The 18,933-nt window shown below is 44.1% G+C and overlaps 1 protein-coding gene across 7 annotated transcripts in view; it reads left to right on the forward strand.

The window, feature by feature from the left end:
- Nucleotides 1-18,933, forward strand: part of LOC133472808 (ankyrin-2-like) — a 28,914-nt gene that overhangs the window by 4,413 nt on the left and 5,568 nt on the right. For 2 of the 7 annotated variants that reach the window (XM_061764185.1, XM_061764183.1), the window contains 37 exons: nucleotides 2,293-2,394; nucleotides 2,803-2,901; nucleotides 2,993-3,091; nucleotides 3,164-3,262; nucleotides 3,343-3,528; nucleotides 4,622-4,645; nucleotides 6,680-6,778; nucleotides 6,952-7,050; nucleotides 7,198-7,296; nucleotides 7,780-7,977; nucleotides 8,055-8,153; nucleotides 8,337-8,435; nucleotides 8,504-8,602; nucleotides 8,680-8,877; nucleotides 9,209-9,307; nucleotides 9,808-9,906; nucleotides 10,239-10,436; nucleotides 10,590-10,688; nucleotides 10,777-10,875; nucleotides 10,986-11,084; nucleotides 11,157-11,255; nucleotides 11,351-11,423; nucleotides 11,894-12,035; nucleotides 12,392-12,473; nucleotides 12,589-12,686; nucleotides 13,494-13,532; nucleotides 13,931-14,155; nucleotides 14,331-14,429; nucleotides 14,677-14,831; nucleotides 14,920-15,131; nucleotides 15,760-15,964; nucleotides 16,038-16,134; nucleotides 16,225-16,453; nucleotides 16,634-16,759; nucleotides 16,834-16,956; nucleotides 17,415-17,441; nucleotides 17,533-17,554. In XM_061764185.1, the coding sequence (XP_061620169.1) occupies nucleotides 2,293-2,394; nucleotides 2,803-2,901; nucleotides 2,993-3,091; nucleotides 3,164-3,262; nucleotides 3,343-3,528; nucleotides 4,622-4,645; nucleotides 6,680-6,778; nucleotides 6,952-7,050; nucleotides 7,198-7,296; nucleotides 7,780-7,977; nucleotides 8,055-8,153; nucleotides 8,337-8,435; nucleotides 8,504-8,602; nucleotides 8,680-8,877; nucleotides 9,209-9,307; nucleotides 9,808-9,906; nucleotides 10,239-10,436; nucleotides 10,590-10,688; nucleotides 10,777-10,875; nucleotides 10,986-11,084; nucleotides 11,157-11,255; nucleotides 11,351-11,423; nucleotides 11,894-12,035; nucleotides 12,392-12,473; nucleotides 12,589-12,686; nucleotides 13,494-13,532; nucleotides 13,931-14,155; nucleotides 14,331-14,429; nucleotides 14,677-14,831; nucleotides 14,920-15,131; nucleotides 15,760-15,964; nucleotides 16,038-16,134; nucleotides 16,225-16,453; nucleotides 16,634-16,759; nucleotides 16,834-16,956; nucleotides 17,415-17,441; nucleotides 17,533-17,554 (4,345 nt within the window). Of the gene's footprint in view, nucleotides 1-2,292; nucleotides 2,395-2,802; nucleotides 2,902-2,992; nucleotides 3,092-3,163; nucleotides 3,263-3,342; nucleotides 3,529-4,621; nucleotides 4,653-6,679; nucleotides 6,779-6,951; nucleotides 7,051-7,197; nucleotides 7,297-7,779; nucleotides 7,978-8,054; nucleotides 8,154-8,336; nucleotides 8,436-8,503; nucleotides 8,603-8,679; nucleotides 8,878-9,208; nucleotides 9,308-9,807; nucleotides 9,907-10,238; nucleotides 10,437-10,589; nucleotides 10,689-10,776; nucleotides 10,876-10,985; nucleotides 11,085-11,156; nucleotides 11,256-11,350; nucleotides 11,424-11,893; nucleotides 12,036-12,391; nucleotides 12,474-12,588; nucleotides 12,687-13,493; nucleotides 13,533-13,930; nucleotides 14,156-14,330; nucleotides 14,430-14,676; nucleotides 14,832-14,919; nucleotides 15,132-15,759; nucleotides 15,965-16,037; nucleotides 16,135-16,224; nucleotides 16,454-16,633; nucleotides 16,760-16,833; nucleotides 16,957-17,414; nucleotides 17,442-17,532; nucleotides 17,555-18,933 lie in introns of those variants that run through there. The other 5 variants (XM_061764186.1, XM_061764184.1, XM_061764189.1 and 2 more) reach the window with 5 other exon arrangements.

Here is an 18,933-nt window from a genome sequence, read left to right on the forward strand (position 1 = left end):
CAATTACTACATTCCTATTAGCCTGGGCTTTGGCGCCATCTGGTGGCATCATATGGCATCTAAGAAAAAGCACAAAAATATAGTTGTTTCTGAGTGAACAGCTGAAGATAGGTTCCACAGAAATAGACTCCAATAGGTGAATTGCTCAATACTGTCGCAAACGACGATCATGCAGGGGATTAGTGTCCTGCGGTCAAAGAAGAATATTCACCAGTTACTTCTGTTTTTTTTTTTCTTCCTTCTCCTGCCGAGCAAAGGACTTTAAACTGGATCTTGTGTGACTCCAGCTGTGCATTTGACTCATAGCTGGAGCGCTGAAGTTGAGGATGTGGACTCCCACGTTAGCTTCTCCCATGAGCCACTGGCTGTGATTCCAAATAGTCTGGATCTCTTTGGGAAATTGTTGTTTCCAAATTCGAATGAATCGGCAAGGAGTCAAGGGTTCGCCCTTCCTGAGGGCACTGGGGACATGCCAGACAAGCCAGGAGTGAGGAGATGTCTTTAGCACTCTAAACACGGAAGTTCCCACAAAGTTCAAGAAAAAAAACAAACATTATCAGATCACAAGGAAAGCTTTGTTGTTGTTGTTGTTGTCTTTGCCACTCTGAGGACAAAAAAAGCCTGACATTTCTATCACCTGTGTTTAGTTTGAGTATCAGCAATGAATAAAACGATGTCTGACACCTTTATCCCCGTGGCTGTTGTGACTTGACTTAATCTAATTCCTCAATCCGTCGGCGTCCAACAGATGCCGAACTCATTGCCACAGTGAAAAAGCCAAAAAATAAAATCTGTGGGTGTTTGCTGTACCTACACAGATTTGATGTCTACTAAAAGTGTTGGCAGTTGCATTTGGTACCTGGGCCTTCAGCTGAATCTACCTCTTAATACCACCATTATCACATCACAATTTGAATAACTATCAATACTTTAACAGTATCTCTACCTTGAAAATTGATTTTTCTGTCAAAATTTTAAAAGACGACAGTTTTGGTCATTTGGTGTGGCGGCTCGGTCTCGATCCCTATCTGACACGCCTCTCAACCCCCACCCGAGCAGTATTTTGCTGGCCATCTAATCCCGAGCAGCCACTTGGATGATGTAATTTACGCGGAAATAGTCCTCCTGGAGATTTTAATCTCGACTCCCACCTCTCACCTCATTTCAATCAACAGCTTTCTCATTTCTTGTGTCACAAGGTTGAATTTGCATTAGTGGATGTATCTACTTTTAAAACATTGTTTGATTTCTTATGCTCTATTTGTTCATACATCTTCAAATCAAATCAAGTCAAATTTTCCTTTCCTACTTGTCAATCATTTATCTCAAATGAAGAGGTTTTATTACTTTCTCGTTTTTTTTACACTTTTTTTTTTGCAGTGTGGTGTCAACTCAGACGCGCTTTCTGAGTACAAAGTCCTCGATGATGTTGGACTAGGATTGACCAAATCCTGGATTAAAGTTTTTATAATCTGTCTGTTGTGGCACTACAGGACGCTGCAACTCAAAAGAGATTCCACTGCGGCTATTGCTATGACAACTAAAAGGATAGGACCGTTTCTCAAATCATATGCTGTAAATGTTTCTCTGTCCTTGGATGTAAATATTTCATTCCTTCTGTCCCTCCATGCATTTTCTACTGCATAGGTGATCAAGAGATGGGCTACACGCTGGATGTGTTGCCAAAATTTGCAGGAGTTGATCTGAGATTTAGCTCACTGATGATTTCTGACTTGCGTTTGGCAGCTTGTTTGCAAATGTTAGCCCGAGGAGTGGCCGACTGTGGTTCACAGGGATTTACTGAAGACCTTCCAGATGTTGGGGGACTTCGGTCTGAGGAGGGGTTGCCAGAAAAATGTGTCTCACCACAGAATATTAGACTTTTTGAAAGATTTTACTCCCTCTTGATAAGTGACAGGCAGAACAATTCAATGCTGTTCCTTCCAATAGAAAGCAAAAGGTAGAATGAAGTTGTGTAGCCACCAGGTGCCTTTCGGTCAAGCTACTTTGCGATTCCCACCCTAATATATACTGCGCTGAATATTTCCCTCCACTGTCTGAAATCGTGACAGTAATACTGCAAAAACAGACTGCTGCAGTCACTGGGGTTTTCGCTTCAGGATTGATGCAGTTGAAAGGGAAAACAAAGCTAATATTAGCACACACTCGAAAGTCCAACATCAATGTTAAGCCTGTACTTTGATTATTATCGTCAAAATCGAGCCGGCTGTTGTACTCGCTCGATTGTATTTTACCTGGAGGAAATTTCCAGTGTGTGTGTTTCTTTTGCAGTCCGACAGCAACACCAGCTTCCTGCGTGCGGCCAGAGCGGGGAACGTCGACAAGGTGTTGGAATATCTGAAAGGGGGCGTCGACATCAACACCAGCAATCAGGTAGAAAAAGACAAACGTCCCATCTCGCAAGCAAAAATACAGCGCCCCAGACATGACAAAGAAGCAAAATATTTTCATTGTGGCCACAATATGCCCGTAGATATAAGGTGCGCACAAAATACTAATTTGTAAGTTTGATATTTTCATGAGCAAATCGGGACGTCTGGATGACCAAATGGAGCGCTTCTTCGCAAAATGCCTATATGTTCGCGAGAAGGTGCGCTCCATTTGCTTACCCAACTGTCCAGGAATGACATTCATTGCCACAATTGAGTATTTTGTGTACATGTTGAATCTGTATTGTGGCCATTTGTTTAAAAAGTGTCCACGACATGCAAATTATTAATATCGAGAAATGGTAAGGTAGGGTGAAGAGATTGCCTAATAATCTTATGATACCTTTTCCAGAATGGACTTAATGCACTGCACCTGGCAGCCAAGGAAGGCCATGTAGAGCTTGTTCAGGAGCTGCTGGAAAGGGGAGTTGCATTGAATTCTGCAACAAAAGTAGGAAAACGCCTTTTTTTTTTTTTTGTCTCGAAAGCAAAACAGATGACCGTCGTCAACTCACCAATGTGCGCTTTGATGGTTAATTTAGAAAGGAAACACTGCTCTGCACATCTCCTCTTTAGCTGGCCAGGCTGAAGTGGTGAAGATTCTGGTCAAACAAGGTGCGGATATAAACACGCAGTCTCAGGTGAGTCTTCCGGACCCGGTCTGTCCGTTTCAGGTTCGTCCGTAACGCCGTGTTATGTTTGTTTACGCGCAGAATGGATTCACTCCTCTCTACATGGCTGCCCAGGAGAACCACTTGGATGTGGTGCGATACCTTCTGGAGAACGGAGGCAACCAGAGTACTGCCACGGAGGTGAGGCGAGACGTCAAAACAGAGCGTCCTCGGTTCCTTGCTTTTGCTAATTGCACACTTCTCTCGCTGATGGCTGACAGGATGGCTTCACGCCTCTGGCCATTGCCCTTCAGCAAGGCCACAACCAAGTGGTTTCAATCTTACTGGAGAACGACACGAAAGGGAAGGTCCGATTGCCTGCCTTGCATATCGCGGCCCGCAAAGACGACACCAAATCGGCGGCCCTGCTTCTCCAGAACGACCACAACGCTGATGTCCAGTCCAAGGTGTGTCACAGTGGCTCTGTTTCCCGCCTTTTGTTGTTGTCGTTGTAAAATATAAATACTGTACTGTACAGTATTGAAAACAGATTGCAGTTGTGCCAAGTTTCATTTGTTCCACAACCACGTTCGCAACTCAAAACATAAAAACAACTAAACAAGAATCACTTTTGTGATGTTTTTTTGGATAAGGGAAATAGCACTCTATAAAAATATAGAGTAACAACTTGAATAGAATGGAAAGAATGAAATTTATTGGGCAGCTCCTTCTGGTGTGCCCGCCTTGGCCACTGGAGGCAGTATTGTACATACATACAGACACCAACAAGTAAGAGTCACTACGACTCTTAGTGACTCAATGAGCTGCAATCATATTAGTCGTTTTTCGCTGAGGATACACCGTCTGTCTACGTGTTGCTCCGCTGCTTGTTTAATTTTGTTGCTAAGAACCACAACTATCGATGCCATTCGTTAGCCTGCCAACGGCATTTTGCATAATGTGTTAGCATTAAGCTCGCTCTGAAGGCAACCTTGTTTGAAACAGTCAACTTGCAATTGTCTTTTTGTCTTTTACGTTGAGTTTGACAGAAAAAAATAAATAATTATTTAACATTTATTTATCCAGGTAAGCCAATTCAGAACAGATTCTCTTTTGCAATGCATCTGAAGGCACCACTATACATTGTTTTTCGACACATTGTTGTGTTCAAATCGGTTTCTACAATGTGTTTAAAAAGTGTTTCCCAACTGTTGCTCCCATGAAACCGATGTTAACTGTAGAGTTTTCTTTCATGTAGCGTTCGTAACGGTCACACAAGTACGAAAAGAACTGTAAAACATCCAAACATTAACTTCTTTAGTCCCAAAGGTGCGATTACTTTGCGTTTTGTGGGCAATGTCTCTCTCATCATCGACCCAGCTGACTTTGCGGTGTTCCATTATTGTTGCAGTAGCCAAAATTGTACTGATGAAGTTCCGCTCTGTGATAGACGCTGTCACGCTTTTTTCCTCTTTCACAAAAAACGCCACCATTTCCAAACTCACTGGGCTGAAGTCACACGAGCACTGATGTTTTCCTCCATCATGTCCCCTGCTTCAGATGATGGTCAATAGAACTACTGAGGTATATGGTGTGTTTTTTTTTGGACTGCCTCATAGCTTTGTTATTTACATACACGGTCACATTCCATAGCTCTGTATTAAATAATAGCCATCACTTTAGTTTGCAATTCACCACTTTGGGTTTTTTTTTTGGGGGGGGGGGGGGGGGGGGGGCAGTCTCAGCCTCCATTGCATGGCCAGGCCTTTGTTTGCTCTGTTCTTTTTGTTATTATTATTTTCCAAATGCATTTTGTTGTGCTCTTGATGACTGTTACTAAATTTAATTACATTTTTTTTTTGGGGGGGGGGGGGGAAACAACCCTTAATATACCTAATGTGATTTAACATCGTTGCATGCTTTATAATCTAGTCTGTGGAACTGAGGGTTGCAAAAATTGAAATTTTTAAATTTGCAGTTCACTTTATAAGAGATGCTACTGACCCTGGGTGCTGCCTGCACTTTTGGTTAGACTTTTAAAACATAGAACCCTATTGTATAAGATTAAAAATTAATAAATAACAGAATGCAAATCTGAAAAAAAAGTTTGACAAACATATGCTTAAAGGCATTTAAACGAACAATGTTGGCGTTTGTGTCAATCAAAATTGTGATGCCCATATTTTCCCTCTTACAGCGAATAAATACTTAGCTCAAACTCATATTTATACTACCGACGGCTCATTTAAATGTGAAAGGAAATGCTTGAGGGAACTTACTTCCACAAGCTTCCTGTTAAGAAGAACTATCTAGGCAGACGAAGAAGAAGCCAATTTTGCCATCATTTAAAAGTCATTCGCTGCCATTGACGGCTGTTGAATTAAAAAAAATCCATGTTAACATGAGGGACTGGCAGTGAATGAGTTTAAGATATTTAATCATTGTTAGATTTGAGGTTTTGCAGTTTAGCCATGTCTATCATGACTAGACCCACAAATAATTCCCCAAATCCCTCGAAAAGCCCGAAAAGAGAACACTAAATCTGCCATTAAGCGGCCATTTTAGGGTCATTTTGGCCAATTCCAGGGGTCCTTCGAAATTCAACTCTTCTTGGGGCCTTTGGTTTGGAACCTGTAGTGTATGAGCACATCGACAACCTTATTATTTTAACTGCATTTTGTCATGTGTTGTGCGCTTACAATTTGTCACAATTCCAAATCGATTTGAGTTAGTCTTGGCAACCCTCCGTCGATATTCAGGTACCTGATCAGCTGTCTCACTTGCATGTACCCTTAATTTGGCACCGCTCTGTATTTGTTGACTATGCAACATTTTGAAACCATCACATTCGTCACTAAATTCTCCGCACTTTTTGTAAACAACTTTCTCACGTTAAATCGGACCAATACTTACAGAATGGCAAGGTAAGGGAGACATTTCACAACTACTCAAACCTGCTGTGCAAGCTAACATTTCTGACATAGTAATTCTCATTACTAATGCTAATATCGTGATGACGTAAAGTCAACATATTTATTTTGGTTTATGCATTAAAAAAAAAAAAGATTGATTGTATAAATGCTGAGATGATCTGGATTAAAGTGCAAATCCAGGAATTTGCTTCACAGTTTGGCCTTGGCAGAGGTCTGCGCTCAAACATGAGCACATGTGGAGATGAGATGAGCAGTTTTCATTCAAGACCGACTGATTGTGGGTCTTGCTGCCTTCAGTTTTGTCTTGAAGAACTGAAAAAGCAAGCTCTATGGGTCTAAATCAGGCTGAAGATAAAACTCAAGATGTCTGCAGCGACAATATTTCTCAGCGTTCATACAATTTCTGAGGGGAATCGCAGTGTTTCATTTCAGTATAATTTGACCCTGTGGATTTTGTGCCGATTGTACAATTGCTTGGCCGTACTGATATCGTTTCTCCCTGCAATGTTTCCCATCCTCCCGCTTTGACGTGATTGTGACAGACAGCCTGCATGAACTGTTTCTTACCTGTGATTTGAGTTCACGTCCCACTTTTCATACCCGACAACGTTTTGATTCGAACGCATGCATGCATGTGAGCGAAGCTGTTTTCTATCCGTCTTTCTCCCTCGTGCCCGCGTTCTAGAGTGGATTCACCCCGCTGCATATCGCTGCCCACTATGGAAATGTCAACGTGGCCACACTCCTACTGAACCGAGGGGCTGCTGTCGACTTCCTCGCCAGGGTGAGATCCAATAAACCAAATGAGATCGTCAGGTGTGCCAGGCGAATAAACCAAACACTGCCATAAACCTTCACGACGCAGCTCAGAAGACGTCCGAGTCATATCGTACCATCGACATTTCAGGTTAATGATTATTCCGACTTCTTTAACATTGCAGTTTCTCTCTCTCACAGAACGGCATCACCCCCCTTCACGTGGCATCCAAGCGAGGCAACACGAACATGGTTTGCCTGCTGCTGGATCGTGGCTCTCAGATAGACGCCAAAACGAGGGTGAGCGCTTTGAGGAAGTGCATCAATCAATATCTACACCTGTCTGTCAAATGAGTCATTATTATTGTGGGAAAGCGCATTCAATCCCTTGGCACTTATTTTCTGGACTTATATAACTTGATCAGTGGGTTCTCGTCCCGTCTGTAGGATGGCCTGACCCCGCTCCACTGCGCGGCGCGGAGCGGACACGAAACGGCCGTTGAGCTCCTCCTGGAGAGAGGAGCGCCTCTGCTTGCCAGGACCAAGGTATCGTTTTGACCCATTTGAAGTACAACCGGCGCAAACGTTCCCGTTCGGCCCGCCCGTGTTCACACAGCTGTGCGGTCGCTGTCAATGAGGGTTTGACCGTTTTAGGAAAATGAATGCAAAATATGACAAAACAGTCATATCGGGCTGAAAAATCTTGAAAAGTTGTAAATAAGGTGGCGTATTACAATTGTCAAAACAAACATTTCATAGTCATTTCTTAATAGTCATACTATGCAGAAAATCTCATTTGTATGTAAAATGCATTATACAATATCAAAAAAGTTGTCATTTGATCATGAAACAAATAAAAATCAAAGAGTCATTCTTTTGCTCATTATTTTTAAATACTTTTAAACATGTAAAGCACATCGAGTTAGCTTTATGTAATGTGTTCCAGGTATGTAAATACAGTTGTCTTTGAGAATGATCACAATAAAGGCTAAAGAATGTTCCAAGAATCAAACTTTTCTTGTCCTCCAGAATGGCTTGTCTCCCCTCCACATGGCGACGCAAGGCGATCACGTGGAGTGCGTCAAACACCTTCTGCAGCACAAGGCGCCCATCGGCGACGTGACTCTGGACTACCTGACAGCTTTACACGTGGCCGCCCACTGCGGCCACTACCGAGTTACCAAGCTTCTTTTGGACAAGAGGGCCAACCCTAATGCCCGGGCATTGGTACCACAACTCATTTTTTTTCCCCATTTGAAATAATCGTTTCATGATGTGGAAAAATTTTCCCATTCACTCCACAGAATGGTTTTACTCCATTGCACATAGCCTGTAAGAAGAACCGGGTGAAAGTCATGGAGTTGCTGGTGAAATATGGAGCCTCAATCCAGGCCATTACAGAGGTACTTCGTGGAATAATACTGGATGTTTGTTCAAGTGATTGATAATGAATGGGCTTGGTTTCAATTTAGGTTTCAAGGTGTGCCGAGGAGGTTCAGGGGTTGCGCCGACTCTGGCGCCGCGTGTCTTTAACATGTCTCCTGTCACCGCTATTCAGTGTTCTCTTCCATCTTGTTTTTTTGCAGTCCGGTTTGACGCCCATCCACGTAGCAGCCTTCATGGGTCACCTCAACATAGTTCTCCTGCTGCTGCAAAACGGGGCTTCTCCAGACAGGAGCAACATCGTGAGTGAAATGCGTTACTCTTGGCTTCACGACCGCAATGACGTAATAACACGAAACATGCCGCGCAGCGTGGCGAAACCGCGTTACACATGGCGACCAGGGCCGGTCAGGTGGAGGTGGTTCGATGTCTACTGAGGAACGGCGCAATGGTAGACGCCAGGGCTCGGGTGAGTACCGGTTTGACTATTTTAGGGACGATGTAAACAAGAATGACATTCTTCGTGTGCTGTTTTTTTGCGTTCAGGAAGACCAGACCCCGCTCCACATTGCTGCCCGGCTGGGGAAAACCGAGATTGTCCAGCTACTGCTGCAACACATGGCCCACCCTGATGCGGCCACAGCCAACGGCTACACTCCGCTTCACATCGCCGCCAAGGAGGGCCAGGTGGAGACCGCCTCAGTCCTGCTGGAGGCGGGCGCGTCGCACTCGCTGGCCACAAAGGTGCGCGGAGGAACCCATGATGCTATTTACAAATAAACGCCCGAGCTCGGTGTTTGTGAGTCGTTTCTCAATGGGACGTGTTTCTTTCTTTAAGCAATCAGATTTCAAATTCACCTCCCAAAATAACGTCCGCCTTTTGCGACCTCTGATCGGTTTGTCAGCGCAAAACTGTTCGACTCTACAACAGTAATAATACATTTGATAATCGCCGTCTCTGGTGGTCCCAAAAGGACAGCCCGTCACTTGTGGAGATATTGTACAATTGTCAGTGCACATTGTGGACACTCAATAAGTAATCAATTGGTGGTCTTTGGTGTATATTTTTTTTCAGAAAGGATTTACTCCCCTTCATGTTGCCTCAAAGTACGGAAGCCTAGATGTGGCCAAACTTCTGCTGCAGCGTTGTGCGCCGCCTGATTCTGCAGGGAAGGTTGGCATCGAAAATTCGAAGCTTGCCGCAATCTGTACCATTCACAAAAGTGTAACGTTGCAATTAAGAGTCGTTGTTCAAAGAGAATTGAAGTCCTTACGATTATGTAAGGCTGGGCGATACATCCATTTCATCCTCTGGTATTCGCCAAAGCAATAAAAATATTACTTTGGTGACATCTTGGTGCCAAGGAATTATGATGAAGTGAATCAAGGTGCTTCATTTAGGCAAAAGTAGTGCTCTGTTGCCATCTTGTGACATTTTGGCACCGAGGAACTATGTTGAAGCGAGTTGAGGAGCTTCATTTAGACAAACGTAATGCTTTGCCGCCATCTTGTGGTTTCTGTAGGCAATTAAGAATCTTTTTGTGGGGGCAAGAGGGAAAAAAATGGTAATGTTCTGGCAGTCCAAGTCCTAATTTTCCGAGGGGAAAATGCCATAATGAAATGAGGAGAAAAAAAGTAAAAACATTTTCGTAATTTTCTGACTCTCCCTCATAGAATGGCCTCACTCCGCTCCACGTTGCAGCACATTATGACAACCAGAAGGTGGCGCTTCTGCTCCTGGACAAGGGAGCGTCCCCGCACACGATTGTCAAGGTGAGAGTTCAACTTCAAGTCCACTGCTTTGCTTTGCTTTCTGCTAGCTGAAACTTTATTAGGTAGAAATATCAAATCGTAATGTCAGTTTTGGCGAGCTTCAGAGGTGGGAGCGAGTCACGATGCAAAAAAGTGTGGCAAAAATCAAGCAAGTCGAGTCGCCGCTAAATTTCGAGCAAGCCAATTCAATAACTTGGGTTAAGCAAGTTGGAAGTCAAGTCATACAGTCTTGCTCAGTCACAGTACGACGAGAGTCGCTTCGCCAAGTGGAGGAGTGTACGTTGTCGGCAAAATTGCATTCCCAGTTTCCGTCTTATGTCTTGACGGAGCAGAATGGCTACACGCCTCTCCACATCGTGGCCAAGAAAAACCAAATAGACATCGCGGCAGTTCTGCTGAATTACGGGGCCGAGACCAACGTCCTGACCAAACAGGGCGTCACGCCGCTCCATTTGGCTTCGGAGGAGGGCCACGCTGACATGGCTGTGCTGCTCCTGAGTAAGGGAGCTCATGTCAATACGCCCACTAAGGTATTGTGTAAGCTTTCATTCAAAGCAACTGTTAGGATTTGATCCATTTAAAATGGGACTTCACCTGTTATCATTTTCGCATTTTGTCAGTTCTCATTTGAAAGTAGGATCACACTCCAGTTAATCGTTTGCACGTTCTGGTCTCCGCTTCAGTGTGGCCTTACCGCCATTCATTTGGCAGCACAAGATGATAAAGTTGCTGTTGCAGAGATCCTTGCCAGAAATGGAGCCAATCTCAACCAGCAGACCAAAGTAGGAAACCCAAAACAAGAAGGGTTACGTGCTATATAGTTAATATCAAGTTTGGACAGCGACCGACAAGTTTGTGCTTGTTTTACAGCTGGGCTACACTCCACTAATTGTTGCATGTCACTATGGAAACACCAAGATGGTCAACTTCCTTCTTCAAAACGGCGCCAGCGTGACAGTGAAGACCAAGGTACGCAATCCATGCTAAATTGTTCTCTTCAGTGTGTTCGGAGCCACGATATAGCGTGGGAACACTTGATGACATTTTGGGATGGAACTTCAAATTCAATGCTTTCACAGAACGGATACAGCCCACTTCACCAGGCGGCCCAGCAGGGCAACACGCACATCATCAACATACTTTTGCAGTACGGGGCCAAGCCAAACGCTGTCACTGTGGTAGGTTCTCACATACATGCATTCGCAAACGCACATACACTACACTGAATGACTTTTTTGTTGATTGCCCAGAACGGAAACACCGCTCTGGGTATTGCTCGAAGGCTGGGCTACATCTCTGTTGTGGACACGCTGAAGGTCGTCACAGAGGAGATCATCACCACCACAACGGTACGTTATACCATCCAATTGCAAATCTGATTCCATGTTACAAATGAGATTTTGAAAAAGGTCCAATTCAAAAAATCCCCCACCACCACCTCCAGACGGTGACAGAGAAACATAAACTAAATGTGCCAGAAACAATGACTGAAGTACTGGATGTCTCGGATGAAGAAGGTGAGTCACAAGAATCCTTGCTTTCCTGTTTCACCGCTATATTGTGTTTCATTGTTCGCATCCGCCGTTCTTTTTATGGGTTTTTGCACAAGACCATATTTGGATGTGCTGAGGTAGCGACGCACAAGAAAGTAGGGAGGCTTTCCCCGCTGGTAGACGAGTAGACCGCACCTCGTCAACCTTTGGTCGTTGTTGCAAAACAAAGCCCCTGGCTTTGCTTATTTTAAAGAGGAGGAGGGGACAAGCAGCAGCAGCCCCCCCAAAAAAGGGAATGGATGCATGAATTGCCTTGTGTGCCCTTGAAAAGGTGTGTTTTAATAAGTTGTGTTTACTGCATGTGGAGAGAGTAAGACTGTAAAGAAAATGTTTTTATGCTCTATATAGCACGTTTTAACTTATTAGGGTCGGGAACATAGCCCACTGTATTGTCTTTTTGCTCATGAATCCACCCTAACTCTGCCACTGCGAAGGCGATGACACCATGACTGGTGACGGAGGAGAATATTTCAGAGCTGAAGACCTCAGAGAGCTTGGAGATGATTCACTGCCAGGACAGTATCTGGATAACATGAACTACCTGTGCTTCAGCAACGAGGGGGCGCACACTGGCAGGTAAAGAAAACTCACTGCACTATTGCATTCCAAAAGTCGAGCACTTATCACATTAATTGACTCGAGTCAGACTTTAACACATTCACTGCCATTGACGGCTTTAGAAGTCAAATATTCATGTTAACTGGGAAGGCTGGCAGTGAATGAGTTAAGTGATTTGTGACTTGCTTAATCCAAGTAATGACTCGATTTGAATTTTTATTTTAAAATTTTATTTTATTTGTTATTTATTTTTGCCACAGTAACTTGGAACTACTGACTTGTGACTTATTCACAACTCACACAAATGAGATTTACTACCACATCTGGTACGTATTTACTCAGCTGTATTGTTCGATTCTTTATTTTTACTGCAGTTCAGAACGGTCGTTCACCCCCACGCGTCAAAGCTACTACCACAAACAAGAAAGTATGATGGATGAAATGCTCAACTGTCAGGTACGTACAGTGCGCACAGATTGAATTTGGTTTCCCAAACTCAGGGTTGTGGGACAATTCTTGCTGGGTCGTTTCAACAAATTATTATTATTATTTTGTTTTTGCTTTATCCCAGATGTCATCAAGGGAAAATGAGAGCGACTCCTACCGACTGAGTTGGGGGACAGAGAATTTAGACAACATAGCTTTATCTTCCAGTCCACTTCACTCTGGGTATGTATAGTCATTAAAAAATATATATATATATCTGTTTGGTGTCAGAAGTGGGATACCTTATCCTCATAAGAATAATTACAGTATTACTAAAGAGCTAGCCTACTACCTTTACTGTATTGGCACAACAGTCTTCTTCCTGAGTTTCACTTTCTCTTAGAGTCTGCTTGATGTTTGGTGTCACAAATCGGATCCCATTTCTGACACCAGTGTACCAAGTCAGAATAATGTCTTTGAAATAAATGAACTTCTTCGAAATGACACAAAGCGAAAGCTAAAGACCAGTACAGTGAAGCCCCGGTATTCGTGGGGGTTAGGGACCAAGACCTTTTATTGTACCTTATGTCGAACGGCCACCCGTAAGCTGATCACAACTGCCAATAGTGATCTGGACCGTTCTCTGTATCGTCTTGAGACGTTAGGGACCCTACTTTCGCCCCACAAGGAGGCTCGCCTGCATTTCTGACCTACATTGGAATCTTGCATCACTCTGCTGTTCAGTGTCAAGCCGGCCGGTTATGAGCTGGTGGCCAACGCTAGCAACTCCCCTGCCGTCATGGCGCCTCAGAAGGATCAGGGTGTTTGGGCACCATTTAAGCCGTTACAGAAAGAGCAGAGAAATACACGGATAGGTTTACACAGGTGTGTTTTTCAGTGAACAGTTTGCGTTATGTTCTACAGAAGGATTGAAGAGTAGGCGAGTATTTGTCAGGGTTACTTTTATTGCCACATCAGGCGGAGCTTAATTTATTTTGACAGTCTCCTTCTTCTCTTTCACTTTGGCTGGAATTCTGTCTGACGTTTTAGCCGTTCTTCTCCGTGCCGTGATCATAAGGACCACAGCAGGTGATCTTCCATGCCTTGATTCAGCCATTCCATTCCTTTTTTTTTTTTTCATTTTTTGGAATCATCTCCCACTGTCCTTGGGGATGTTCTTGTCATCCACATACTTTCACCTCACATTGACTGTGTATAATTGTGGGTGTTACGTTTTGTGTCTCTCTTTTCAACACTCTATTGTTTGTTTTAAGCCCATGAAGCCAAGATGGATGTTTATCAGATCTCAATGACACCCGATCCATGTGAAAAATGTCAGTTTGTGTGTGTTGTGATGTCAACACAAGATTGATTCAGTTCGGATTCACAATACTGAGCAAAGTTTTGGGGGGAACCTACGTATATAAGGTCCAATAGGCAATGTTGGATATTAAGTATGAAAGTCTCTGCTCTCCTGTTCATCTCAGCTTCCTGGTTAGCTTCATGGTGGATGCAAGGGGCGGCTCCATGCAGGGCTGTCGCCACAATGGCTTGCGCATCATCATCCCGCCTGGGAAGTGCAGCGCTCCCACACGAGTGACCTGCAGGCTGGTGAAAAGGCACCGCCTGGCCAGCATGCCCCCCATTGTTGAAGGCGAGGGTCTCGCCAGCAGGTTTATTGAGGTGGCACCGTTTGGAGGCCAGCTTCTTGGGTAAGGAGGCAGACTCTGTCTCTTTTTTTTTTTTCCTCCCTCGGTTTCACTTTCTGCTGAATTCTGTCTATTAGTTGTCCGAAATTGGATCAAACTTCCGCATTGCATCCTGAACCAAATGTGTGCCTGTTTCTTTTTTCACTGAATGCTGCGCATTGGAACGCCAATGTCACAGTAAGCTCCACCTCCCCAGCGCCCCGCCACCTCTCAATGAAGGCGAGAGTTTGGTGAGCAGAATCCTCCAGCTTGGCCCGCCGGGGACAAATTTCCTCGGGTAGGCTGCAAGAAAAGAGAAGAAGAAACAAATTGTGCTGACGCAACAATGCTTTCTTGCTTATTTTATATTTTCCCTTTTTGTTTGTCGTTTTTTTTGTGTGTCTATACACTACTCGCAAAAAGTTAGGCAATACTGAAATTTCACCCGAAAACTCTTGGGTAATGATATCAGATGAGATGTGCTTGGATGACTTCAATTTTGAATGTGCCGCGGATTTCTAAAAACTTGCTGTTCCTCCATCTAGTCCTGTAATTGTGGAGGTGCCCCACTTTGCCGCGCTGCGCGGGGGCGAGCGGGAGCTTGTCATCTTGAGGAGTGAGACTGGAGAGAGCTGGAAGGAGCATCACTGTGAACACACCCAGGAAGAACTCAACCAGATCCTCAACAGCATGGATGAAGGTCAGTCTCCTCAGTGTCTTGATCAGCATCTAAATGTGCTCCTGAAACTGATGCAACAGTCAGTTGGAATCTTTCTGTTATCCACCAGAGCTGGACTCTCAGGAGGAGCTCCAGAAGAAGCGCATTTGCCGCATCATCACCAGGGATGTCCCACAATACTTTGCGGTCGTGTCGCGTATTAGGCAAGACAGTATTCTGATTGGTCCGGAAGGAGGCGTCCTGAGCAGCACAGTTGTGTCCCAAGTGAGAGCAGTTTTTCCTGAGGGGGCCCTCACCAAAAGGATCAGGGTGGGCCTGCAGGTAAATTCCATTGCTTTGGAGTTTCTCATGTGTGAAGACAATCCCGCATTGGTGCTTTAAAAGAAGTTGTTTCACAATAGTCTGCCTATAAAGGTGGCAGCCGTTCAATGTGTGGAGTATTGAAGTCCTTGAATCTGATTTTTTGGACCTTCCAGATATGACCAAAGTGTGTCCAGTTCCTTAGAGTCCTGGTGCCTTTGGTATTGCATTTTGTATGCAAGACCAGGGCAGTAACCAGTGACTGGATTCCTTTGGCGCCAGGTACCTGAAGAAAATACCCACGTACCGATGGGCCGACTTTGTCGGCTTCTTGAGTAGAATTTAAAAAGAATTGGAGAGAAAAAAAAGAAGCAATTAAGGGACAGTAATGCCCTTGCGTGTAGGTTAGGGGAGCCACAGTCACCGATGCACTTTCAGCCATTTATTGAACGGAACAAACAGTCAAACACACAAACATGCAAAATGAGAACACTCGCAAGGAGCTGCTACAGGCTACAAGTCACTCCCAGACGCTTACACGGAGACGAAAGGTCTCCAGCTCCTGATGTCACTCAATCGTCTACCGATTCTTGGGTTTGTGTTTCAGTCCCTAGAAAAGTCATTTGATTCCAATGGTCTCTTGTGCAAGGCCCAGACAGTGAATTTGGATATCGTCAGGAGGGCTCTTGGGAACAAGTCCAGCTTCAGCCCCATCGTCACTTTGGAGCCCCGACGAAGGAAGTTTCATAAACCCATAACCGTGACAATCCCGGTCCCGAAAGGCAACTGTGACCCAGTCCTTCACGGTTTAGGACGGGACACCCCAACCTTACGCCTGCTCTGCAGTATCACAGGTAAGACCAAAAACACTAGCCAAACGAATGGTCACAGTTTTTTTGCAGAGGCGGTTTGGGTCCATTTTTCCAGGTGGAACAACACCAGCCCAGTGGGAGGACATAACAGGAACCACTCCCTTAACATTTGACAGTGACCGCGTCTCCTTCACTACAAACGTTTCTGCTAGGTAACAAATTTGGTTGAAGTAAATTTTTATTTAAAGCGATCATGAAGGATTTAAGGTGCACCTGACCTCAAATTGTTTCAATGTTTCTAGATTTTGGCTAATAGACTGCCGGCAAGTCCAGGAATCTGTCAACTTCTCCTCTCAAGTTTACCGGGAGATCATCTGTGTGCCTTACATGGCTAAGTTTGTCATCTTTGCCAAAACCCCCGACCCCATCGAGGGCCACCTGCGTTGCTTCTGCATGACCGATGACAAGACTGACAAAACGCTGGAGCAGCAAGAGAACTTCACGGAGGTGGCCCGCAGTCGAGATGTAGAGGTAGCTTCACGTACTGTATTACTAGATTATTTGTACATTGTACTGTTTGTCAAAATGGGCTTGTTACTTTCATCAACTTCCGCAGATAATGTTTTTTTTTTTTTTTTTTTACACGAGTAGATCTACTTTTACTTTAGTAGGGTGTGAGTACTTTTGCCACCTACGGTACTTCTTTTTTAGGTTCTAGAAGGAAAGCCCATCTATGCAGATTGCTGTGGAAACTTTGTTCCCCTCACCAAAAGTGGCCAGCATCATCTCTTCAGCTTTTTTGCCTTCAAAGAGAACCGACTAACGCTTTTCATCAAAGTAAGCGCTCTTTTCTTTATTCGCGCCGTCAGATACACTAAGCAGATTGCGGGTGACCTGGTGGCTGTTTGCAGATCAGAGACAACACCCAGGAGCTTTGCGGCCGCTTGTGTTTTCTGAAGGAACCCCGGAGTCACAGGTTACTCGCCCACAACGCCATATGCAACCTCAACATCACCCTGCCGTCCTACTGCAAGGTGAGGCCAAACCTATAAAACCAAAACGAAGTAAAATGACTCGCCCTTTCAAGAACGGAGAAGTAACAGAGATTTATTTTAAGTCCGAGCGAGCGCTGCCGTGAATTGTTCATAATTGCCTACACTGTGTTATGAGTGTGCATGTACACACATGCATAACACTGCTGCAATCTGTAAGCCATTTATTTTTAAGGGTAATGTTGTCAGATGAGCCAATGGGAATGGGAAGAAAAACTGGGTGTTTTCTTCTTCTAGGTTTTTTTTACACCTACTGCATATGCCAAGATTCTTTGCATACCACTGCTCAAGTCCTGAAAACCTTTTATTTCATATTGTTGATTGTATTGATTTTTTTTTTGATTTTTCAGGAACGAAAGCCTTACAGTCGCTGAAAAAAAAAAAAAAAATGCACTTTTTGTCTCTCTCCCTCTTCCTGCTTCGTTGCTTTGGAAAAAAAGGAGTCTGATTCAGATCAAGATGAAGAGGTAAAGACGGCTAGTTCTTATCCGTCTGTATCGCATCAGCGCTGGCATATGAAATGTTAATTAATTTTTTTATGGTTTATTTTCCCCTCAGGTCAACACAACACAAGAGAGATGTAAGCCATTTTTTTTTCAATGGGGTTGAAGACCAGATGAATCAATGCATGCATACGTACTTGAACTTCAGTTGCCACTTTGTTTGTGCATCTTGCTGCCTTCACTTGCATCTCGTGCGAATGAAACACGTGCTCTCATATGGAATAATGCTTTTTTTCTTTTAAACCCCTTTTTCATGTGCCACTCATACCCCTGACATTTTGCTCGCATCCACATCGTCAGTTTTTTTTCCCTTTCTTTTTTAGTCTTTTGATATTTAAAACTTTTTCTGTGAATTCCCCAAAGTTCAGATGTTAATTGAAAAAAAAAAAAGATTGAAATTGTATACCTCTGATACATTTTGCCCTGACCAAATTCTCAAATGTTTGTCTCCTTTCATTTGAATTTTTTTATTATTATTTTGTTATTTTTTTTTACTTCTTACTTGTTCATCCACGACACGGAAGACGAAGAAATGGCCACGTCAGTCCCAAAATCTGAGCTGATCCGAGAACCAGACCTGCTATTAGACGTGTCGGAGATGAAACAAGATTTGATCAAAATGACGGCTATTTTGACGGCTGATCCTTCGAAGAAATCCCCTTCTTTGAAAGGGTGTGTTCCTGAGAAAGGAGCGCACGGTGTTTCGACGGTGCCGTTAGAATTAATGGAAAAAGACCTTGAGAAAGTCAAAGAGGACCTTGAGAAAGTTAGTAAAATACTAAGGAGCGGAACGTATGACGTCGACGCAACAGTTGTCGAGACAGTAAACGCAAGTAGGGAGGCTGAGGATTGGGTCCTCCTCTCTGACAGTGAGATAGAGGAGGCCCAAATGAAGGCAGCCTTGGAAAGCCCAGAGCCTGCCTTACGTGCACATAAGGCTGACAGAGGGACTCCCAGATCTGAAGCCATAAAGGACAGCAGTGATGTTAAAGAATACCTCCTTGATGCCCCAAAAGCAAAATCCACCACTTCAACCAAAGTACAAACACCTCTTGGAGTTGATGGGGAAGATGAGCAACAAGGTGACCAGTCCACAATCTCTGATACGTCACAATCCGTGTCCCCGCTGGTTGAAGAGACTCCCATTGGCTCAATAAAAGACAAAGTCAAAGCCTTACAGCAGAAAGTAGAGGCAGAGCAAACGAGAAAAGGAATCAAGCCTTCACAATTGCTCATTAGTGCCAAACTGCCTCCAAAAGTCATAGGAATCCGTCAACATAGAGCAACGCCTGAAGCTGGATCAGAAAAACATGAGGAGAGCATCTCAGTTAAAGAGTTGATGCAAGTGTTTCAAAAAGAGCCCTCGCACAGAGAATCGGCGTTGTATAAGCCCAAAACATCCACAGTGCCAATCTTGGAAGATACCGCAAAGTCAGAAAACCTATTGTTAAAATCT

Source organism: Phyllopteryx taeniolatus, chromosome 23, assembly GCF_024500385.1.
Source record: "Phyllopteryx taeniolatus isolate TA_2022b chromosome 23, UOR_Ptae_1.2, whole genome shotgun sequence".
NCBI lineage: Eukaryota > Metazoa > Chordata > Actinopteri > Syngnathiformes > Syngnathidae > Phyllopteryx > Phyllopteryx taeniolatus.